Below are 18,826 nucleotides of genomic sequence, written 5' to 3'. Positions count from 1 at the left end.
GGCCCGGGCCCCGCCGCCGCCGAGGGAGGAGGAGGAGGAGCAGCAGCAGCAGGCCGCCCCCCCCCCCCCCCCCCACCCTCCCCACACACCCTCCGCGGGCAGGCCCCGGTAGGAACCGCGACCGCCTTCCCAACCCCCGGGGCTGAGGGGGAGCCCGGCGCTGAGGCGGGCCGGGGGGCGGTGCCGGGCGGACGGGCCGCGGAGGAGGGCGGGTAGGCCCGTGTGTGTGTGTGTGCGTGAGGGGGGGGGGGGGGGAGAGAGAGGCGGAGGAGGAGGGGGGGGGGTGGTGGCGGCGGCGGCGGCGGCGGGCCGCGGGCCGCGCCGGCGGTGACCCGGCCCCCTTCCCCTCCCTCCCTCCCTGCGCGGCCCATTGTGCTGTGGAGACAAAATGGCGGCGGGCGGCCGTTGGGCCGGGGGTGAGTGAGGGGAGGGCTGGGGGGGGGCCTCAGGAATTGGGGGGGGGGAGCGGCTGCGCCACATCCCCGCCTCCCTCCCGCACGACCCCCCCCCCCCCCCCCCCGCAGCCGCCCCTCACGATGTGGGGGGGGTCGCGGCGCCGGGGCGGGGGGGGGGGGGGGTCGCGCTGTGCTTCCCCCCCCCCCCCCATTTCCCGCCGCCGCCGCTTTGTTCTCGCCGCGCTTGCAAATGGCGGCAGCGGCCCGCCTGCCCCTTCTCCCCCCCCCCCTACACCCCGTGGCGGTCGGTTCCCCGCGCACACGCGTGGGGACGGGCGGTGCTGCCCGTGTGGGAGTGGGGAGGAGGGAAAGGTCGGTCCTTGGGGGGGCCCGGGCCCCCTTCCCGACTCCCCCCCCGCCCCGGCGGGAAGCAGCAGCTCCCCGGGGCCTTCGGGCTTCTCAGGGTGCGTGGGGGGGGGCACGGGCGAGGTGGAAACATCCCCTTTGGTGTGATTTAAGTTCCCGCGTCCTCCCCTTAGGGACAGGACCGCGCTCTCCGGTCCTCAACTTCACTCTCCGGGGGTTTATCCGGGCTCTCCCATCGCTTCCTCGAAATCCCCCTCGTTCTCATCGATCCCGTTATTTGTAGCCGCTCAGTTTCTGGACGGTTCAGAAAAAAAAAAACAAACCTCCTTACGTGTCACTGCCGCTTTGCGAGAGCCGAAAGCTTTTGTTTGCCATCACCTCGGTCAGCCAGGTAGCTTTGTGATGGGGAATAGACGCTGTCGGTGTCCTTAGACCTTGAAGAGCTTTGGCAAACAAAAGCAAGGCATTAAGGCTTTGCACTCCTCCAAGCGTCCTGTTCAGGCATGATAGGCTAAAAACACAGATTAAAAATGACAAATTCTTACTTAAAACATAGAAGCTTTCTGAAATGAAATGCGCTTCTTCACGTGCGTTAAACTTCCCCCTTATCTAGGGCAGAAGTTTCAAGCTTTCGCATTGTTTATCATTTTCTCATCCACCCCCCAACAAATGTTTTGGAGAGTCTGTTCCTTCTGTTGGAAGACTCGACTGGAGTGGAAAGTTTGTTGGTGAAGTCAAGCTGGTAGTGGAAATCGTAGGAGGGGGAGAGCAGGGCAGAGCAGGCGAGGCTTAAAACAAGGGTGGAATTTGAAAGTTTCTCTTTTTTCTCAAATTCTAATGACGATCATCATCAAGAGCGATGTCAGGAATTGTGCGTTACTGAGCGCGTTTGTGGTTTTAACTTGTTCTGTGGTTCTTTTCCCCAAGAGGCGTGCGTCGTGAATCCTGTGATGCTGCAGCATCAGCTCCTGGGTTCTCACTAGAAATGAACTTCAGTGATTTCAAGAAGAGCGATAACGTCCGTCTTTAGAAATCGCAGGAAACAGGACTCTCGTTTCTTGGGCTGTTGTAGTATTTTCTGACTGTAGAAACATGCTTCACTAGGCTGGATTTCAACTAACTTCTTGCCTTCCTTGGAGGAAATGAAGGGAGCTTTAAGAAAAATAACTGTGTACAGAGCGTACGAGTTCTTTGGGGTCCCACCCAAGGGAGGAGTGTTTTGGGAGGCTGGCACCCGCAAACGTGAGAAGGCGCCTCGTGGGTTCTCGCAGGTAGCTTGGAATAATTTTCCCTGGTCAGCGGGCGCTAACATCTGGGTTTAATTACAATTAGATCCAGATTTGTAACAATACCAAAGCCGTCCTGGGCGTAAATATTTGCAGGCTTGGAATCGGAGGTATTTCTGTGCCGTAGAATACCGAGTCTGTCCAGCGATGGTGGCTCGAGCAAACGCGTTTTCCCGATTTTATCCTAGAAAATTCTCCAGGTCGTGAGCCCCAGCTCTGTTTGTGAAACAAGTAGCGCAGCGGGGTCCTGATTTCTGCCCAGGCCCTTCGTGTTATTTTACAGAGTTACAATGGCATTACTCTAGTAAAGCGCTAAGTATTTGGGCAGTTAATTATTTGTTCTTTTTTTATTACTATTCCGGTATCTTGGACAATTTATACTTGAGATCGGTCGGGCTTGCTTGCAGTTTGTGTCGTCTGTAAAGTGTAAAAAGTAGAACATTGGGTTTGTGAGCTGTACGTAGCGATTACCGGCAAGGCTGGGAACGGGCCGACTTGGGGTAGGTTCCAGTGGAAAAAAGCAAAAGCAAGCTTCGGTCCGGTTTCATTTCGAGTGAAACTCCTTCAGAGCGGACGGACTCCCAGAGAAGTGGGATTTGGTTGTGAGCTCTGGAATAACTGAGGGGTGATTGACTTTCTCCAGCAGTGTTTTGGAAAGCCGTAGTTACCAGGCAGTTCTGATGTGTACTTGGTTGTAAAACGAAGTGAAACAGCTGGTGGATGCAGATGATGACCTTCATCTCCATCATCTTCAGGCGCTTGAGGCTCTTCCTTTGCCTCGCTTGTGCCAATGCTTTTAAATGGCACTTAAGGATTCTTGGAGTTACCACGAAACATCGGGTGCTTGCAGGCCTGGGATTGCCCCTGTGCGGTTTCAGTTAGAGGTAAATCAAGAGTTTTATTAAAGGTGTTTGGTCAAATTAATGACCGTGAATCAAGCAACTGCTGATTCTTACGCTAGTCGCGCGGGAAACGACGTTATTGATACCGAAGAGGCGATCCCAGCGGGTGCGAGATGGCATTTTGAAGTTCTTGCCAGAAGCCTGCTCGCATCTGAAGGCGATCTCGGGAAGCTGTCTTCTCCCACAGAGCCTAAGTCAGTCCTGCGGGACGCAAATGTTTCTCTGCTCAAAGGCCTCTTGGCTAAAACAGAGGAACAAAGTGCTTGAATTTTAACAAAAGAAGTTCACTGCCCCAGCTGGGGCTCGGGCTCTCGGAGCGGGTTAGTTCCCTTCGAAAATGGCTTCTTGTTCGGAAACAAGCTGTTGTGATTTCGGCTTAATCTGTTGAATTTTGGAAGTCGCGAGCGCTTGCTTCAACACCAGATTTGCTGGTGTAAGTTTATACTATTTTCCTCCTGATAAAGTAAGTGGAGAGACTCGATGCGGCTACTGAACTTGTCTCACGTTGATCCTAATTAAAAGCAGGCTTGTAAAGCAGGCCGTAAGATGAATTTGGGGTAAAAAGCGGTATGTGGCAAAGAGATTTTTACAAGTAGTTGCTTCTGAGTAGCGTGAATGAAAGCTCTCGCCGCGCTTGGCGACCAGGCAATGGCAACCTGGTTCATTACCTCGTGGAATTATATTAGCTTACAGACTGTTAATTTCCCCAGTGCAGGCTGCTCCGGCGTGTATCGGGGAGTGCTTTACCTTCAGTGCACTTTGTTTTAGAAATACGAGCAGGAGCTTTGGAAAAATCCAGTTTTAATGGGAAAGCCTCTTGGGAATAAGGAGCCAAAATAATATACTTACGGCCGCGAACGAGAAGTGGGGGGGGGAGGTCAAGCAGTCGGGTGCAGCTCGGGCTCCTGGGGTGTCTCTGCTTCTTGGGGAGATCGTACGGGGGAATGGTTCAAAGCGTGTGCCTTGTGCAGCGTGCTCGGCCGTGGCTCCACGGCTGAACTGTTGGGAGGTAAATGAGCGTATGGCGCTTGTTAAACTGCCGGGCAGTTAATGCAAACCTCCTTTGGGGGCAGTCCGTGCAAGTTGGGGTGACAGCTGTGTGACAAACCTGGCTGTAATCGTTATCACGGGCACTATTCGGGTCTTAAGAATAAGCCATCAGGAGCAGAAAACTGGGCTTTCGCTAACGAGTTCGCATACTTCTGATTTCTGCTATTGCTTCCAGTTACCAGTGGCAGTTATTTCTGTTCCTGTGTACGCTCAGCGAGCGGGCTGCGGGGACGGACCAGCCTGCCGGCGTTGCTAACCGGTTTTCTGTTGCTTTCAGATTACAGAAAAGTGTGGTACCGGTACAGTCTTTTTGGTGGAAGAATCTAAATAAGCACATTTTGAACGCTTGGAGAGACACTCAAAAGCAAAAATGGTAAGGATCGGGAGGTTTTGGACTCGCGAGATAAATCTCTGTGTTTCGGCTCTCCCTAAAATTGTTTCAAACTCCCTTTTCAGCGACCAATGCGTATTTTTGTGAACGATGACCGCCATGTGATGGCCAAACATTCGGCCGTTTACCCGACGCAGGAGGAGCTGGAGGCAGTTCAGAATATGGTGTCCCACACGGAGCGAGCGCTCAAAGCTGTGTCCGACTGGATCGACGAGCAAGAAAAAGTCAGCGGGGAGCAGCCAGAAACAGAGTCCATGGAGACGGCAGCCGAAGAGGAAAACAAGGAAGGAGGGTAAGGAACATCACCGAACACCTGCCTGTAAAGGGTGCTGTCGGAAGCGGTAGCGCCATCTTACTTAGATTAGTAAAAATCCGCTCACTGAAGTTGGAAAAGTTGTTTTCCCTGGCGGAAATTCCAAGCGGAATTAACTAACCTGGGGTTGAAGCGACTTTTCCCGTGCAGGTGTAGTAAATCCTTCAGCGGGGGTCGTGCGTCGTATTTAATCTTTGCAGGTCTACCCCTTAGCTTGGGTTGAGCGTTCGTGCTTACCCGGCTTGCGGTTAATTCTTTGAGTTTTGCAGCCGTCGTGACTGTGCCCTGTATATTTGCAGGGATCAGAAGGCCACCGAGCAGTTGACAAGGACCCTGCGTGGAGTGATGCGTGTAGGGCTTGTAGCAAAAGGCCTGTTACTGAAGGGGGACTTGGATCTTGAGCTAGTTCTTTTGTGCAAAGATAAACCCACCACAGATCTCCTGGAGAAAGTAGCTGACAATCTCGGAGTCCAGCTTGCTGTGAGTAAAACCTCTCAGTGTTCGTGTGTGCTTGTTACAGAACGAGCGAAACGGATTTTTAAATGGTTAAAAAAGGCACCGATGACGTTTGGTTTGATACCCTTTTTCTGTCTTGGAGAAGTAATTTTCATAGACATGTAGCGTTATTCTGGAATTGCCTCGTTAAATGAACTTCTCTTCTGTTAGCTGAAGTTTTGTTTATAGACCTTGTTTTTTGTTGGAAAAGGACGTTGCAAATCACTCAGAAATGAATCGGACGATCGCTGAGCGGTGAAATTGTATTGCAGGCTATTACCGAAGACAAATATGAAATAATCCAGTCGGTTGGTGATGCTGCAATTGTAATTAAGAACACAAAAGAGCCGCCGTTGACGCTGACCATCCACTTGACGTCGCCCGTAGTCAGAGAAGAAATGGAAAAACAGTTAGCTGGAGGTATGGAAGACTGAAAACAGCCGACAGTCGGCTGGAAACCCGTACATTTCCGTTGCTAATTCACTGGTAAAGCGTGCTCTTCAGTTTCAGCCGAAGCGGCTACAATTATTTTTGTGCAAATCCAAAATTCCGTAAGACAACACCAACCTCATGAGATCACGGTTACGGTGTATTCAGACTGAGCTTCCGAAACTGAGTAGCACCTTTCAGATGGGATTTTGCTCTTTTTTTTTTTTATCCTTTTATTTTAATTTTTTTTTTTGACTTGGGCCTTTAGTTCACTAATACGTCATCTTGTTGTATTAATCTTGTTTTGTACCTAGCCATGTAAGTGGCCTGCACAGTGACATAAAAACATAAACCAGATACATTTAAAAAAAAATCTCGAAGGCTTCTTGTTAAATGACTTGCATGTACATGAAATTGGATGTTCCACACAGTTTGTGTTGCAGCAAGAATGATAGGTGCTCTGGGTCTCCTCGATTGGCTGTTTCATCAGCTGAAGTTCAGAATTCCAGAAAGTGATGCAGAGTTTTGGATAAAGTTAGCTTCTCCATTCGCTCTCAAAATTCCCTTTGGAATAAGAATTCACAGGCGGTTTTTTGCGCTTGAATTACGATGGGTTCTGTATCGTAGGCATCGCGCTGTCGAATTGGCGGGTTTCAGACGCGCGCCCTCTGCACTAGCCTTATCTAAAACCCTGGTCTTCAGAAACGTTGAGCTTTTTCAAACCATATCTTCAATTTTGCTGCAGCACAGACTGGAAAATATCTTTGTGCTCTATTGACTGTCTATGGTTTTGATATCTGACCTCGTCTACCAAGCCTTCTAGTTTGTCAATTTTAGGGACGCTGGACCTTTGACCAACAGGACGCTCTCTGTCACGGGTTGGGGCCAGGGCAGTCAAGCCTTATGGGCGGAGGGGGTTCCCTTGATCCTCGCAAAGCTTTTCCCCCCCGGCTCCTCCACTAAAGCTACGCTCTGAACGCAGAGTGGGGGTTTATTTTAAATTTCCCTTTGTTATCTATTACCGGCCTCGTATGCTACCACTTCATTCGAGTCGCAAAGGATTTCTGTCCTCTCCCATCGAGTTTCACGCCCCATCTCCTCCTCCTTGCAGAACAGATTTCAGTCCGCCCCTGTTAATTGAACTTCCCCCCCCTCTCTGCAGTTTTAATTTCTAAGCAAGGCCGCTAGGCGAGTGCACTGCAGACCATCCTTCCAGGTACAGGATCTAGATCAGGATCTTTTGGGAGCCTCAGCTGCCCGTTAGGAAGCTGCCTCATCCCCTCTCCGCCTGACAGAACCCCCTTGGTCAAACTGTGCCTTGTCTTCTTATTCCATCCACGAATAGAAACGCTATCAGTCAACGACTCCCCGGACGTTCTGGACAGGCAGAAATGCCTTGCTGCCTTGGCGTCACTGCGACACGCCAAGTGGTTCCAGGTTTGCATTTTGTTCTTATATTTGTCTTTAAGTAGAAAATTCGTAAACTATTAAGGGGCTAACTATTTTTTTTTTTTTTATTTAAAATATTTAACGTCGGATGATAGTTAGACGTGCTGAACTTAGCGTCTGTCGACGGTACAGTTGCTAAAGAGGCACTTAAGCGAATTAAACGTTCGGAAGGAACCTTTTTTAAAGAGTAGACGCATAGCTGCTGCTTTGTGTTAAGAGTAATGTTGCCTTTGTACACTACGGTTATTGTTATAAGTTATAAAATGGTAACGCGAAATACTGTTTACCCTTGACAAAGTAGCACCGCAAAAAATGAATGTCTGCGAATGAGCAGTTTTGGTGTTTTTATTGAATGCGTGTCTGCTTTTGACTCTTATCCTAGGCCAGGGCTAACGGGCTGAAGTCGTGCGTCATAGTGATACGAGTGCTGCGAGACCTGTGTACTCGGGTTCCTACTTGGGCACCGCTGAGAGGATGGGTAATTTTCCTTTTTTGTTTCATTTTTGGGGGTTTTGGTACCACTTCTCCAAGCTGGTGTTCAGCTCTCTTCAGCCTGCACACGTTCTGTTTCCTAAGTTAGAGGTTTATGTAGCGCAAACAAAGTTTCTGCCCTGAAAAGACGCGTATCAGATGTCTGCGGTGTGAATCGTCGTACCGATTAACGATTTCTACGGTGCAAATCGTTTAACCGTTTGTGAATTTGAAGCAGCTTCTAGCCGTAATCGCGGCGCAAGCGCCTGCCTTTGCTTCTCTCACTTTTCCAAACTGTCTTTCAGCCTCTAGAGCTGCTGTGTGAGAAATCTATTGGAACTGCTAACAGACCCATGGGCGCTGGCGAGGCTCTGAGGAGAGTTCTTGAATGCCTTGCCTCGGGAATCGTTATGCCAGGTTAGGTGGTTCTCTGCATTTACATTTCAAAGCGAAGCTGAAATGAAACGCGGTTGAAGCTTCGAGGCGCGGTTACGGTCCCTTGTTATGTGTGCGGGCAGCCTAGATTCGGAGCTCAGGAAGCCCCCAGCGTACACGGGTACTACAGTACCTTGCTGTTCCTTAGGGCACGTGTGTTCAGAGCTACGGACCCATGACGTTAAACCCCTGTAGAGAGAGGTACCAGTTTCTACAAGCGTAAAATTGGTTCCCTGAGTGGTCGTGACCAGCTTCACTGCTAATTGTACGTGTAAACTAGTCCAGACGAGTTTCAGAATGTTGGACATTGGATGGATCATGTCAGTCCGTGTTCTTCGAGAGATGAGTGTTGATTGATGCCAAGGGAATACTTAGTTTAGTTTCTTTAGAAAACACCAGGATAATTCTCTGCATATCTTCCTTGTTTCCTGCCTTCAGATGGTTCTGGTATTTATGATCCTTGTGAAAAAGAAGCCACTGATGCTATTGGGCATCTAGACAGACAACAAAGGGAAGATATCACACAGAGTGCTCAGGTATAGTTTTGACTACAGATGTTACGAAAACTTAATCAGTTCAACTGACTCTGAACTTCCATATTGGTTAATGGTAGTATAGTAACCTCACGGAGGTCGGTGTTAACTTTGTTAATATCTAGTCAAGTAAAAGAAATACAAATGGGTCCCACACCAATAAGGAATTTGTAGCTTGGCCAACCAGAAGCAAAGTATCAGGTTTTAAATAGTGACTTGCTACCATGACCCGTATTTTGGGTTGAACTTCAAAAATTCAGAGAGTCCTATTTAAACTGATGAGGATTTCTGTGTAGGGGTGGGTAGAATGTTCCTGTCTGAAACTGTGCAGGGAACAGAGATTGGTGTAGCCGCTTGCGCGTCCCAGTAACACACGTTTAATCTTTCTAGCATGCTCTGAGACTTGCTGCTTTTGGCCAGCTTCACAAAGTCTTGGGGATGGATCCCCTACCTTCCAAAATGCCCAAGAAACCAAAGAATGAAAACCCCGTTGACTATACTGGTAGGTACTTGGCGGAACAAACCAAACCCAAATCACATTTCCAAGGCTTTTGCTGCTGGAAACCGGAATACTTAGGGTTGTTTGTTACGATTGTTACAGTCCAGATTCCTCCCAGTACAACGTACGCTGTCACCCCGATGAAGCGTCCGATGGAGGAGGACGGAGAGGAGAAGTCTCCCAGCAAAAAGAAAAAGAAGATTCAGAAAAAAGGTATTGAGTTAACGAGAGGTAGGTACAAGCGGCTACCCGAGAGCTGTTCTCGGGCTGAGGCGGGGGGGGGGGGGGGGGGGGCAGGTTGCGGAAGAACTCTTGCAAGTGTTTGGTCTTGGGTGATGCTGTAAATAGGGGTTTCGGGGCATGTGAATTTAAAAAAAAAAAAACCAAACCAACAACCCTTAACGCTGTAAGATTTTTACTTGGTGCAACTTAAACTCTCGCAAGGAGGAAACTGCAGATCAGAACTTGTCTGAAATCAGTTATGCTCCTCTGAAAGATGACAAACATCCGCAAACTTTTGGGGTTTGTTTTTTTTTCTGTATTCAGAGGAAAAACTCGAACCTCCCCAGGCCATGAATGCACTGATGAAACTAAACCAGCTAAAACCTGGGCTCCAGTACAAACTCGTCTCTCAGACCGGTCCCGTTCACGCTCCTATCTTTACAATGTCTGTGGAAATCGATGGCAGCACGTTTGAGGCATCGGGGCCTTCCAAAAAGACGGCCAAATTGCACGTGGCGGTGAAGGTAAGAGCTGTGTACGTAAATCCCTGCCGGAGGGCTCTCGTTAAGAGGCAGTTTGATTGCTGACCTCTTCAAGTTGCAAAGGGCAACCAGATCGATGGGGCTGACGGTCATGACGACGACCGCGCGTGAGAAATGTCAGAAACCCTTCCGGACAGAGAGGGGAGAAGTTAACCACCAAGGCAGCGTGGTCTGTTGCGCGTAAAGTCTCAGGGCAGAGGACTTCATGCCTCTTGGGTCTTGAAGTGCCTGCGGGATTTGGGGAATGCCTGGCACTCGAACAGAACTAATAAACGGAGCCTTGAGCAGCCTTCTCCAGTATTTACCCCAGACTGGGTAGGGCACGTGAGAGCCAGAGGTTCTTTGAGGGACGCGCTGTTTGGTAATCTCCTCTCCAACTCTCCTTACCCTAGGTCTTGCAAGATATGGGTTTACCCACAGGAGTGGAAGGCAAAGAATCTGGGAAAGGAGACGAATCGGCAGAGGAAACGGAACAGAAGCCAGTCGTCGTTGCTCCTCCTCCTGTAGTAGAAACTGTCTCGACGCCCACGGCTGCTTCTCCTCCTTCAGATCAAACCCCAGAGGTGAGCGCGGTCGCAGAGGGGGAAACGGGCCGCTCTCATTCTTTGGGACGATGCTGTAGGACATCGCCGGAAGCGCCTTTTAGCAGCAGGTTCTATAACAGCGTACCGTACAGTTCAGTTACTGTGACGGCGCAATTTAAGAGGTGAAAGCATCAGGCAAGCTTATTCCAAGCTTATCTCCTTTAAAAGGTTTTCCAAAGTACGTGTTTTGGAAGCAACTTCAGGTCCGGTAGGGTTTTTCTTGGAGTTTCATCACCGCTTCTCTGCTTCCAGAATGTGAAACAACAGGGACCAATTCTGACGAAGCACGGCAAGAATCCCGTGATGGAGCTTAACGAGAAACGGCGTGGGCTGAAATACGAACTGATTTCGGAAACGGGTGGCAGCCACGACAAGCGCTTTGTCATGGAGGTGAGGCGACTTCTGGCCCTCTCTCTGTGCCTTCGTCCCGGCTCGGGTATCCGTAACTTCACAGCCTTAGTAAGAATTTAAAATCGTAAGATCACAGAATGGTTTGGGTTGGAAGGGACCTTTTAAAGATCATCTAGGGGGCAGGGACGTTTCCGCTAGAGCAGGTTGCTCGGAGCCCGTCCAACCTGACCTTGAACACTTCCAACTTCTGGAATTGTCTGCAGGCACCAGAAAAAATGGTTAATTTTGCCAAGCGGCAGCTTCTGTTCCTGCCCTTTCCGCTTACGCGCAAATGATTTAATCCCTTTCAAAGGTGGAGGTTGACGGGCAGAAATTCCAAGGAGCCGGTTCAAATAAAAAGGTGGCAAAAGCCTACGCTGCTCTGGCCGCGCTAGAGAAGTTGTTTCCAGATGCTCCGGTTGCCATTGAGCAAAACAAGAAGAAGAGAGCCCCCGTGCCAGCTAGGGGAGGACCCAAGTTTGCGGTGAAAGTAAGTAAATTCGCAATTTGGCGGCTCTGTGGTGTGACTACCAGTTCCGTGGTACCGTTGCCTCCTGCTCTATGGTTTTAATCCCGTCTTGGGAGGGGAAATAGTTGAAGGCGTGGAGGGAAACCGGGATCTGCTAAGGGCCATTGGGCTTGAAAGCAGAAATACCATCGAGTTTTACAGAAAACCGCCCCTGTTTTCTGGAGATTACCCTTATTTGGTACCCACCCCCATCGCTTTTGGCTTTGCCCCTCTTCCTTTCGAGGCAGACGGGTACCCGCCGTGTTCTGGAGCTCGGGACGTCCTTTTGAAAGGTTTGTTTTCACCCCGGAGGCAAGGCGCTGCGGTTCGGAAGCCAGAGCTGGGTAACGCGTCTCTCTTCCCTCAGCAGCACAACCCGGGTTTCGGAATGGGAGGCCCCATGCACAACGAAGTGCCCCCTCCGCCCAACATGCGCGGTCGTGGAAGAGGCGGCAACATCCGAGGCCGCGGGAGAGGCAGGGGTGGATTCGGCGGCAATCACGGCGGCTACATGAATGCAGGTGAGATGCTGCCTGCCGCCTCCTCCTGACTCTTTCCACGCTGAACGTACCGCAAACTACCCAAACCCCCGAGAGGCGAATTCATCCCCTCTAGCCTTTTGTCGTGTCCCGTAGCGTGACGGGAAATACGAGGCCTTTGCGTGCTTCGATTTCCTCTTATTTAAACGTTTTCTTCTAACCTAGGTGCTGGATACGGAAGCTATGGTTACGGAGGAAATTCGGCGACAGCAGGCTATAGTAAGTGTTTCTCATCTTAAATTTCGAAACGCGTCGATCTGCTGGGGGTGTGAAACTCGGACTGGGTTGCACCGTGCGGTGGTGCGCTTACGCTGAAGCCCTCTCGAGGGATTCTCTTTTTTTTTGAATGAGAAGTAATGAAAGATGGCTCGTGTACTCGTTTAAAAGTTAAAACGCGAATCCAGGTGACTTCAGGTTTCCTCTAAAACTGTGAATATTTTAAATTTCTCTGCTTTAAGCCATGTGAAGCTATCGGCCACACTTTTGAATGTGATTTTCCTGAAAATACACCGCGATTGGTCTTGAGAAGAAGCCTTCATTGGGGGGTGACAGGAGCAGAGAAATCTAAAACATGACTTTCAAATGTGGCGCATTTTGCCATCTTCAAAAGAATTCTAATTTTTTTTCTCTGCTCTGTCTCCCCCTTTTGTAGGTGACTTTTTCACAGACTGCTACGGCTATCATGATTTTGGGTCTTCCTAGATCATCCAAAAGTATTGCACAAAAAACAGCTTTTTACTCCAATTTTCTCGAACTCCAAAACCCAAAGTGTCCGTGCTGTGTCCCTGTGCTTCACTGGGTTTCTCAACAGTGGCTTTTCACCGCAGCTTGTCTGAAACTCTCTTAGCCTGCAGAACTTAAGACAGTGGCAGTTTTTATTGTGATTTGCCTTTGAACTTGGTTGTATCGATGTACACAACAGGGGGAACCAATTATCCGAGAACGGTTTTGTGCACCTCGCACAAATTTCCAAGCCAGCTCCGTTCAGCGCAAAGGCAAAAAGCCCATCTTTGCTTTTTATGGAAAGCATTACTTTATTTTTAAGAAACTGAAGTGTTTTAATCTACCTTTGTCTTAATTTACAGCAGGTTTTGTACAAAATTTGAGCCTTTTAATAAACCCCAGCAGTTGGGTACACGCCTCTCGATATCGGGAAGACTTTTCAACATCTCTGAATATAGGACAGCCCGGCTTTTTAAGCATGCGAAATGTTGACTTGTACGTGGAATCGTGTGTGCTAAAATTTAATCCTACATCCTCTGTAACACGCTGGTGGATTAACGCTGAGGGATGTGACTTGTTGTGGCTGGTAGCTAGTGTACTTTCAAAGGTATTGTAATTGTGCTTCCGATCCTGATACAATAAATACCCAGGCATCAGGGGTTAGCGTAAACATGTTAGTAACTTCTGGAAACGCATGGATCCGTTCACTAACGTGAAAATGGGCTTTCTTGAGCCAAGCATAAAGGGCCCAAAGCACCTCACGGCAAAGCTCCGCTGGCTGCGGGCTCGGCGGCCGCGCTGAAGAACGCTCGTTGCCCTAAAAGTACTTAATCGCCTGGAGAATTAACGTTTCGCCGGAATCGGGAATTGCGGGGAATTTCGCAATTGGCCAGTCGAGACCCCAGCCTCTGAATTCCAAGTCTTTGGTCCTTTATTCTTGCTGCGGGATTCGTTTTTAAAACTGTATTTTGTTTGTCACTGTTCTTTAGCTGCAAAGCCTGCACCGTTGCATTGGTTTAACCTGCGAGGCTCGACGACATTCGAGTTAACTCGGTGATTGATTAAACTAGCGAAACAAAAGCAAAGCGAAACAAAAAACCTCTGACCTACGAAGCACCAGGTTTTTAAAAGGGGGGAGGGAAAAAAAGGTCCAAGGTGTTTAGCAGATACTTAAATTCATAATAGTAATGCATGCCCTATTTTTTTTAGAAAGCTGTTGTTTGAGATAATGACCTTTTTATACAAGGGAGTAGATCCTGTCCTGAATGAGGTGGGAAAACTGCCGCTTTTTAAGCGACTACGCGTTAGAGTAACTACTTGTGTGCTGGATATTTTTATTCCTTAGCTTTGATTCGGGGAAAGTCGAAAATAATCCGATGCCAAACAGCATTAAAACTTCATAGTTAAATATGAAGTGTTGGTTTAAAATGGAAATTCCAGAAATACTGACTCGGGAGAGACCAACTTCCAGCATCCGCAGCTTTGAATTTACACGGTGCCAGTCGTAACCCCTCGCTCCGGAGAAGCCCCCGCGCTCGAACCAAAGACGGGGCTTTTAATACAAGTGACGGAGCGAGGCGTCTCTCGTTCAGCGGAGAAATATTTTTGCTACAACCGTGGCGTTCTTGGCTGGAGGTAAATTTAGGACAGAACCTCGTTTCCGCACAACTAAATCGCGGTCTTCTGCGGAAGAGGGGGGGGGGGGGGGAAGTCTTGCCTAGAGAGTCTTACTGTAGCGCAGGCGGCGTAGACAAGAACTGATGAAACGCTCAAAAAAATTAAAAGCTGGGTGCCGTGAAGAGCCGCGGCTCTTCACAACACACCGGATTTAGGAACTGCGCTGGGGTTCGCCTTTACCACGAGTCGTCCTGGTAGCTGCCCGGGGAATTGCGGAAGCAAAGGGCACGAGGTTTTTACTCTTTGTCTCCTTTTTAACTAAATTCTCCCCCACCTCTCCTCCGTTTCAGAGGAGGCGCTGGCACGTCTTCCCCTCTTCTAGAGGTGTAGCTCCGTCCCCCGAGCGCACACGCCACGACGGACACTGGTGCAGGTTTTTAGTTAGATTCTAGGGGCTTTTCTTCCTCGACAATAAGTTTAGTTTCGAATAGGGCAAGTCTGACTGTAGGGTAAGCCTTCTCGCACTGAGCCCAGCGCGAAGAAAGCCCCGAAGTTCAACATGTGGAAACGGGGCAGGAAAAGAATCGCTCGAAGAGCTTGACTGTAGTACTCTTGATAAATAAAATTAAACCCAGACTAACTCTCGACTACGTACAGTGCTGTCGCACCCGGGCTCTCGGGGGTGTTTTTGATCCGTTAGAGGTTTTCGGTAACCGTGGATCCCAGATGTAGTACCCGAATTTCGAGGTAACTAGGATTGAGCTGTGCACGCACGCCTTGATTTCCGTCGGATCGTTGCTGCTCGCTCACCGTGTAAATCCAGACGGGTGGCTCGCTGCGGTTAGAGCGATCCGCGTGGATGTTGACGGAATTCCTCATTACGGGAACGGGATTCTTCCTCGTTACCGTGCCTCTCGGCTGCGGAGACCGAGCAGCAGCTGCCGTTGATGGCTGACTTGTCTCAAATGTAGTTTGAGCACCAGATTTTAAATCTTTGTAGAGCGTCGAAGTAATAACTGTTAGTTGTTGTAACATGCATTAAAGAAACTGTCGTAGCCCTGAGCTTAGTCCTAAACGTTGGGGTCGTACTGGAATTAAAGCTGTGGGAGGACTGGCTGGGCGTCGTTCCCTGCGATTTCAGGGTGACCGGACGATGGTACGATGTCGATGTATTTCACGATTCCCTGTCCGCTTAAACGAACAAGATGTTTCACCTCTCGGCCTCGTGTGCAGTTTCTTAAGCCTTTCGCCAGCCCGGAGAGCAAACCGGTCCTAAACCCTCGCGTTCGCGAGGGTAAAAATCTCGTCGTCTTACAAGCCTTGGTCTTTAAAACAGGGCCGAGCGTGCCTGCCCCCCGCCCCGAAATGCTGCCGCTGTTTGGGGCTGACGCTCTTCTCTCTGTTTAGGCCAGTTCTACAGCAACGGCGGCCACTCCAACTCGGGGAGCGGCGGCGGAGGCGGCGGCGGCGGCGGCTCCTCCGGCTACGGCTCCTACTACCAGGGCGGCGATAACTACAACTCGCCGGTTCCTCCCAAACACGGCGGAAAGAAACAGCAGCACGGAGGGCAGCAAAAACCTTCCTACGGTTCGGGGTATCAGTCCCACCAGGGCCAGCAGCAGCAGTCCTACAACCAGAACCAGTACAGTAACTACGGCCCGCCGCAGGGCAAACAGAAAGGCTACAACCACGGCCAAGGCAACTATTCCTCCTACTCCAATTCCTACAACTCGCCCGGCGGCGGAGGCTCCGATTACAACTACGAGAGCAAATTCAGTGAGTGCTGGCTTGCTTATCTGGGGCGTAAAATGTGAATTTGAGGTAATTGGGAAACACGCGCGCTCTGTAGGCGCTTGGTCCTGCACAAAGGAATAACTTAGTCGGGCCCGTAGCCCCGGGCCGAGGGGGAACGGTTCCGAACGAAGAGAGGGGAGATTCAGACCGGACCCAAGGCCGGAATTCTTTACGCCGAGGGCGGCGAGAGGCCGGCCCGGCTCGCCCGGAGAGGCGGTGGGTGCCCCCTCCCTGGAAACGTTCAAGGTCAGGTCGGAGGGGGCTGCGAGCGACCCGATGGGGGCGAAGACGTCCCCGCCCGCGGCGGGGGGGTGGGAGGGTTGGACTGGATGAGCTCCGAGGTCCCTTCCCACCCGAACCGCCCCGCGATGCCACGAACTCGGAGGGCTTAAAGCGCTCGGGTTTAGTTGATTTAATCGGATGAGATCAACAACTGGCCGGGAAACCTGCTGGTCTCCTGCTCCCCGAGGAGATGCGCTCGCGTTTTGGAGGATGAAGGTGGAATTGCCCGCTCTGCTCCGAGTTACTATTTCGTGATCGAGTCTTTGCTTTCTGTGTCGGCTAGGTGAGCGCTTAGGATCTGCGCGCTCCTCGGCGTGGATCGTCCGTGCTCGTGCAGGCCGTGGGGAAACCCCACCGCTGCCCCGACAGCCGGGGCTCTGCGTGGCGCTTTTAGCAGCCCAAGGAGACGGGAAGAGGGAGAGCTTTTGCTCGTTGAGGCCCTGGCCGTCGCCTCGCCTCGAATAATCGTCCCTTCCCCTGCTAACAGCAGACGAAACCCCCTCGCTGGGCGCCGGCGAAGGCAGAGCTGCCGCCGGGGGAGACCGGCCGTGCTCACCGCGTTCTCCCTTCCAGGTTACGGCGGCAACAGCGGCCGCGGAGGCGGAGGAAATAACTACTCGGGAGGCGCCTCCTACAACACCGGTTCACACGGTGGCTATGGGGGAGGATCTGGGGGCGGAGGGTCCTCGTACCAAGGTAAGCAAGGTCAGTATACGACACTTCCCTATATATTTTTCTGTGGGAGGGCAGCGTCTGTACATCTGCGCGCGCTCTTGCCGTGGCAGCGGGTCCCGGCTCGGAGCAAAAGCTCTGATTCTGCGTTAAAACAGCTTTTTCTTTCACGCCGCCATCGTAACCGAGCTTCTCTCTCCCTTCTCCCCCCCCCCCCCCCCTCCGCAGGTGGATACTCCTCTCAGTCCAACTACAACTCCCCCGGTTCAGGCCAAAATTACAGCGGCCCCCCCAGCTCCTACCAAGCGTCCCAAGGCGGCTACGGCAGAAACGACCACAGCATGAATTACCAGTACAGATAAAGCCGCCCCTTCCTCCGCGGGCGCGGAGCTTTGTTCCCTCCCGCGCTCGCCCACCCTTTGAATATTCAGTTTTATCGCATCACGGTAAACACGTTAAAAAACAAAAACAAAACAAACCCCCCCTCCCCTCCCCGCCCCCCCCCCCCTTCCATGTTGCAGTGCTCTTTGTGATACCGGTCACTAATGGTTGAGTACCTGTAATTCCATACTTAGCTGTATTTTGGGCATCTCTGTATTTAATGGTTTGTTAGTTGCCATTACAACTTTGTCTAAATAGGATTTTTTTTTTTGTTTGTTTGTTTGTTTTTGAGTTAATACAATTTCAGTATCCTTTTTCTATTTAAAAATTGACGTGGAAGTGTGAACACAGTATGGCTTTAAATAGATAAGGGATATGTCATCTGTTAATGCTTTTGTGAAGTGAGTTAAACGAGCTTTCTGTATTTTAATGCTTTAGTGTTTCAGTTTTATAAGTGAAGATTTTATTTTAAAAACCAGTGGGAAAGAGTGGGTTTTGTATGCCTGGATCCCTCAGGCAGTACACCTGGAGTAAGCTGAATGTAGACAAATAAACACAAAACTCTTGACCTCTTGGTCTCCAAACGTGTCGTTTCACGGTGCACGCCGGTGCCGCGGCCTCCTCCCTCTCTTGAAAACCCCCTAAATTCAGGATATTCCCCGCTTTCTGCAATTTTCATCACCTTAAACTCTCGGGTTTGAGGCTAAACGCCCCCCCCCCGGGGGCTTTGGCCAGGAGGAGGTGGTGGACGTCCAAGCGAGCGGCAGCCCGAGCCGACCGGAGGAGTGAGCGGGGCCGGCTGGAGCCTTGGGTAAGACCAAATTAATTGCCTTTGCCGGTGATTAAACCACCGCGCCGGAGCCGGCGGCGGCGGTTCCCCGGGCCCGCCGCGCGAGGGGGCTGCCCCCGTCCCTGCGCCGCAGGTGGGTGTCGGGCAGAGGGTGGAGCGTTCGAGGAGGGACCCTTGAACCCGGCGAGGGGGGTTTTTGGGTTGACGGCTCACGGCAGGCGCCAGCGGAGACTTCCTGGTGTTAATCCTCGCGGCTCTTAGGTGACTGCCCGGCCCTGCCAGCTCCTGCCTGTAACCACGGCACTCCTCGAAACCATAGTAAAACATCAATCACGGCTGCGGTTTACTTGATTTCCAAGGAAAGGTGGGGCGGCGTGTGCCGGGCTGGGAATGGCCAGGTGCCCTCCCGGGGGAACCGATGGCGCGGAGCGGCTCCTGCTCCCAAATATTCCGGCACCTCTCGGGTGCAGGCAGCCGCCGGATGACACCTCTCTGACCGAAGACGCAGGGCGGCCGGGGTTTGAGCTACGAAATGGCACTTTTTCCAACAAAAATAACGCCGGAGCTGCCTCTTTAGCTCCTTTAGGCAGCGCTGGAAGCAGCTGGAGCCTTATCGGTTACTGCGCCGGCGCCGTTCTGCCGCCTGCGTTTTGCATGTGTGTAAACGTGCCGCCTCCGGCGCGTTTATTTTTTGAATAAACTTTGCACCTTGCACCGGCGTTTCTGGTTCTCTCCGTGCTGGCGGGGGAGCCTGGCCCCACGCGCAAC

General features: G+C 51.1%; 1 protein-coding gene across 7 annotated transcripts; it reads left to right on the top strand.

Moving 5' to 3' along the window:
- The first annotated feature begins 61 nt into the window (after nt 1-61).
- On the top strand, nt 62-17,361 carry ILF3 (interleukin enhancer binding factor 3). Of its 7 annotated transcripts, none has more exons than XM_076360846.1 (20): nt 62-108; nt 4,277-4,372; nt 4,456-4,682; nt 5,003-5,183; nt 5,471-5,618; nt 6,973-7,064; nt 7,459-7,554; nt 7,853-7,964; nt 8,421-8,518; nt 8,906-9,017; nt 9,117-9,227; nt 9,561-9,760; nt 10,171-10,341; nt 10,615-10,752; nt 11,066-11,242; nt 11,631-11,781; nt 11,965-12,018; nt 15,547-15,915; nt 16,789-16,920; nt 17,116-17,361. In XM_076360846.1, exons 2-20 carry the CDS (start codon nt 4,370-4,372, stop codon nt 17,247-17,249), a joined length of 2,706 nt encoding a protein of 901 aa, XP_076216961.1. In that variant the 5' UTR covers nt 62-108; nt 4,277-4,369; the 3' UTR covers nt 17,250-17,361. The 7 variants fall into 7 exon arrangements, with proteins under 7 accessions (XP_076216961.1, XP_076216959.1, XP_076216957.1 ...); XM_076360844.1 differs by having other exon boundaries at nt 11,628-11,781; XM_076360842.1 differs by having other exon boundaries at nt 9,117-9,245.
- Nucleotides 17,362-18,826: the final 1,465 nt, after the last annotated feature.

This window comes from Aptenodytes patagonicus, chromosome 30, assembly GCF_965638725.1.
Source record: "Aptenodytes patagonicus chromosome 30, bAptPat1.pri.cur, whole genome shotgun sequence".
In the NCBI taxonomy this organism is placed as follows: Eukaryota; Metazoa; Chordata; class Aves; order Sphenisciformes; family Spheniscidae; genus Aptenodytes; species Aptenodytes patagonicus.
The sequence above is the reverse complement of the archived record's forward strand: the minus strand, read 5'-3'. Positions and strand labels throughout refer to the sequence as shown.

Excerpts from the sequence above, each read along its gene's own strand:
- ILF3 (XM_076360841.1), top strand. Across the intron at positions 7,065-7,458 it reads GACACGCCAAGTGGTTCCAG|GCCAGGGCTAACGGGCTGAA; the intron begins GTTTGCATTTTG and ends CTCTTATCCTAG. Across the intron at positions 9,246-9,560 it reads AGGTATTGAGTTAACGAGAG|AGGAAAAACTCGAACCTCCC; the intron begins GTAGGTACAAGC and ends TTCTGTATTCAG.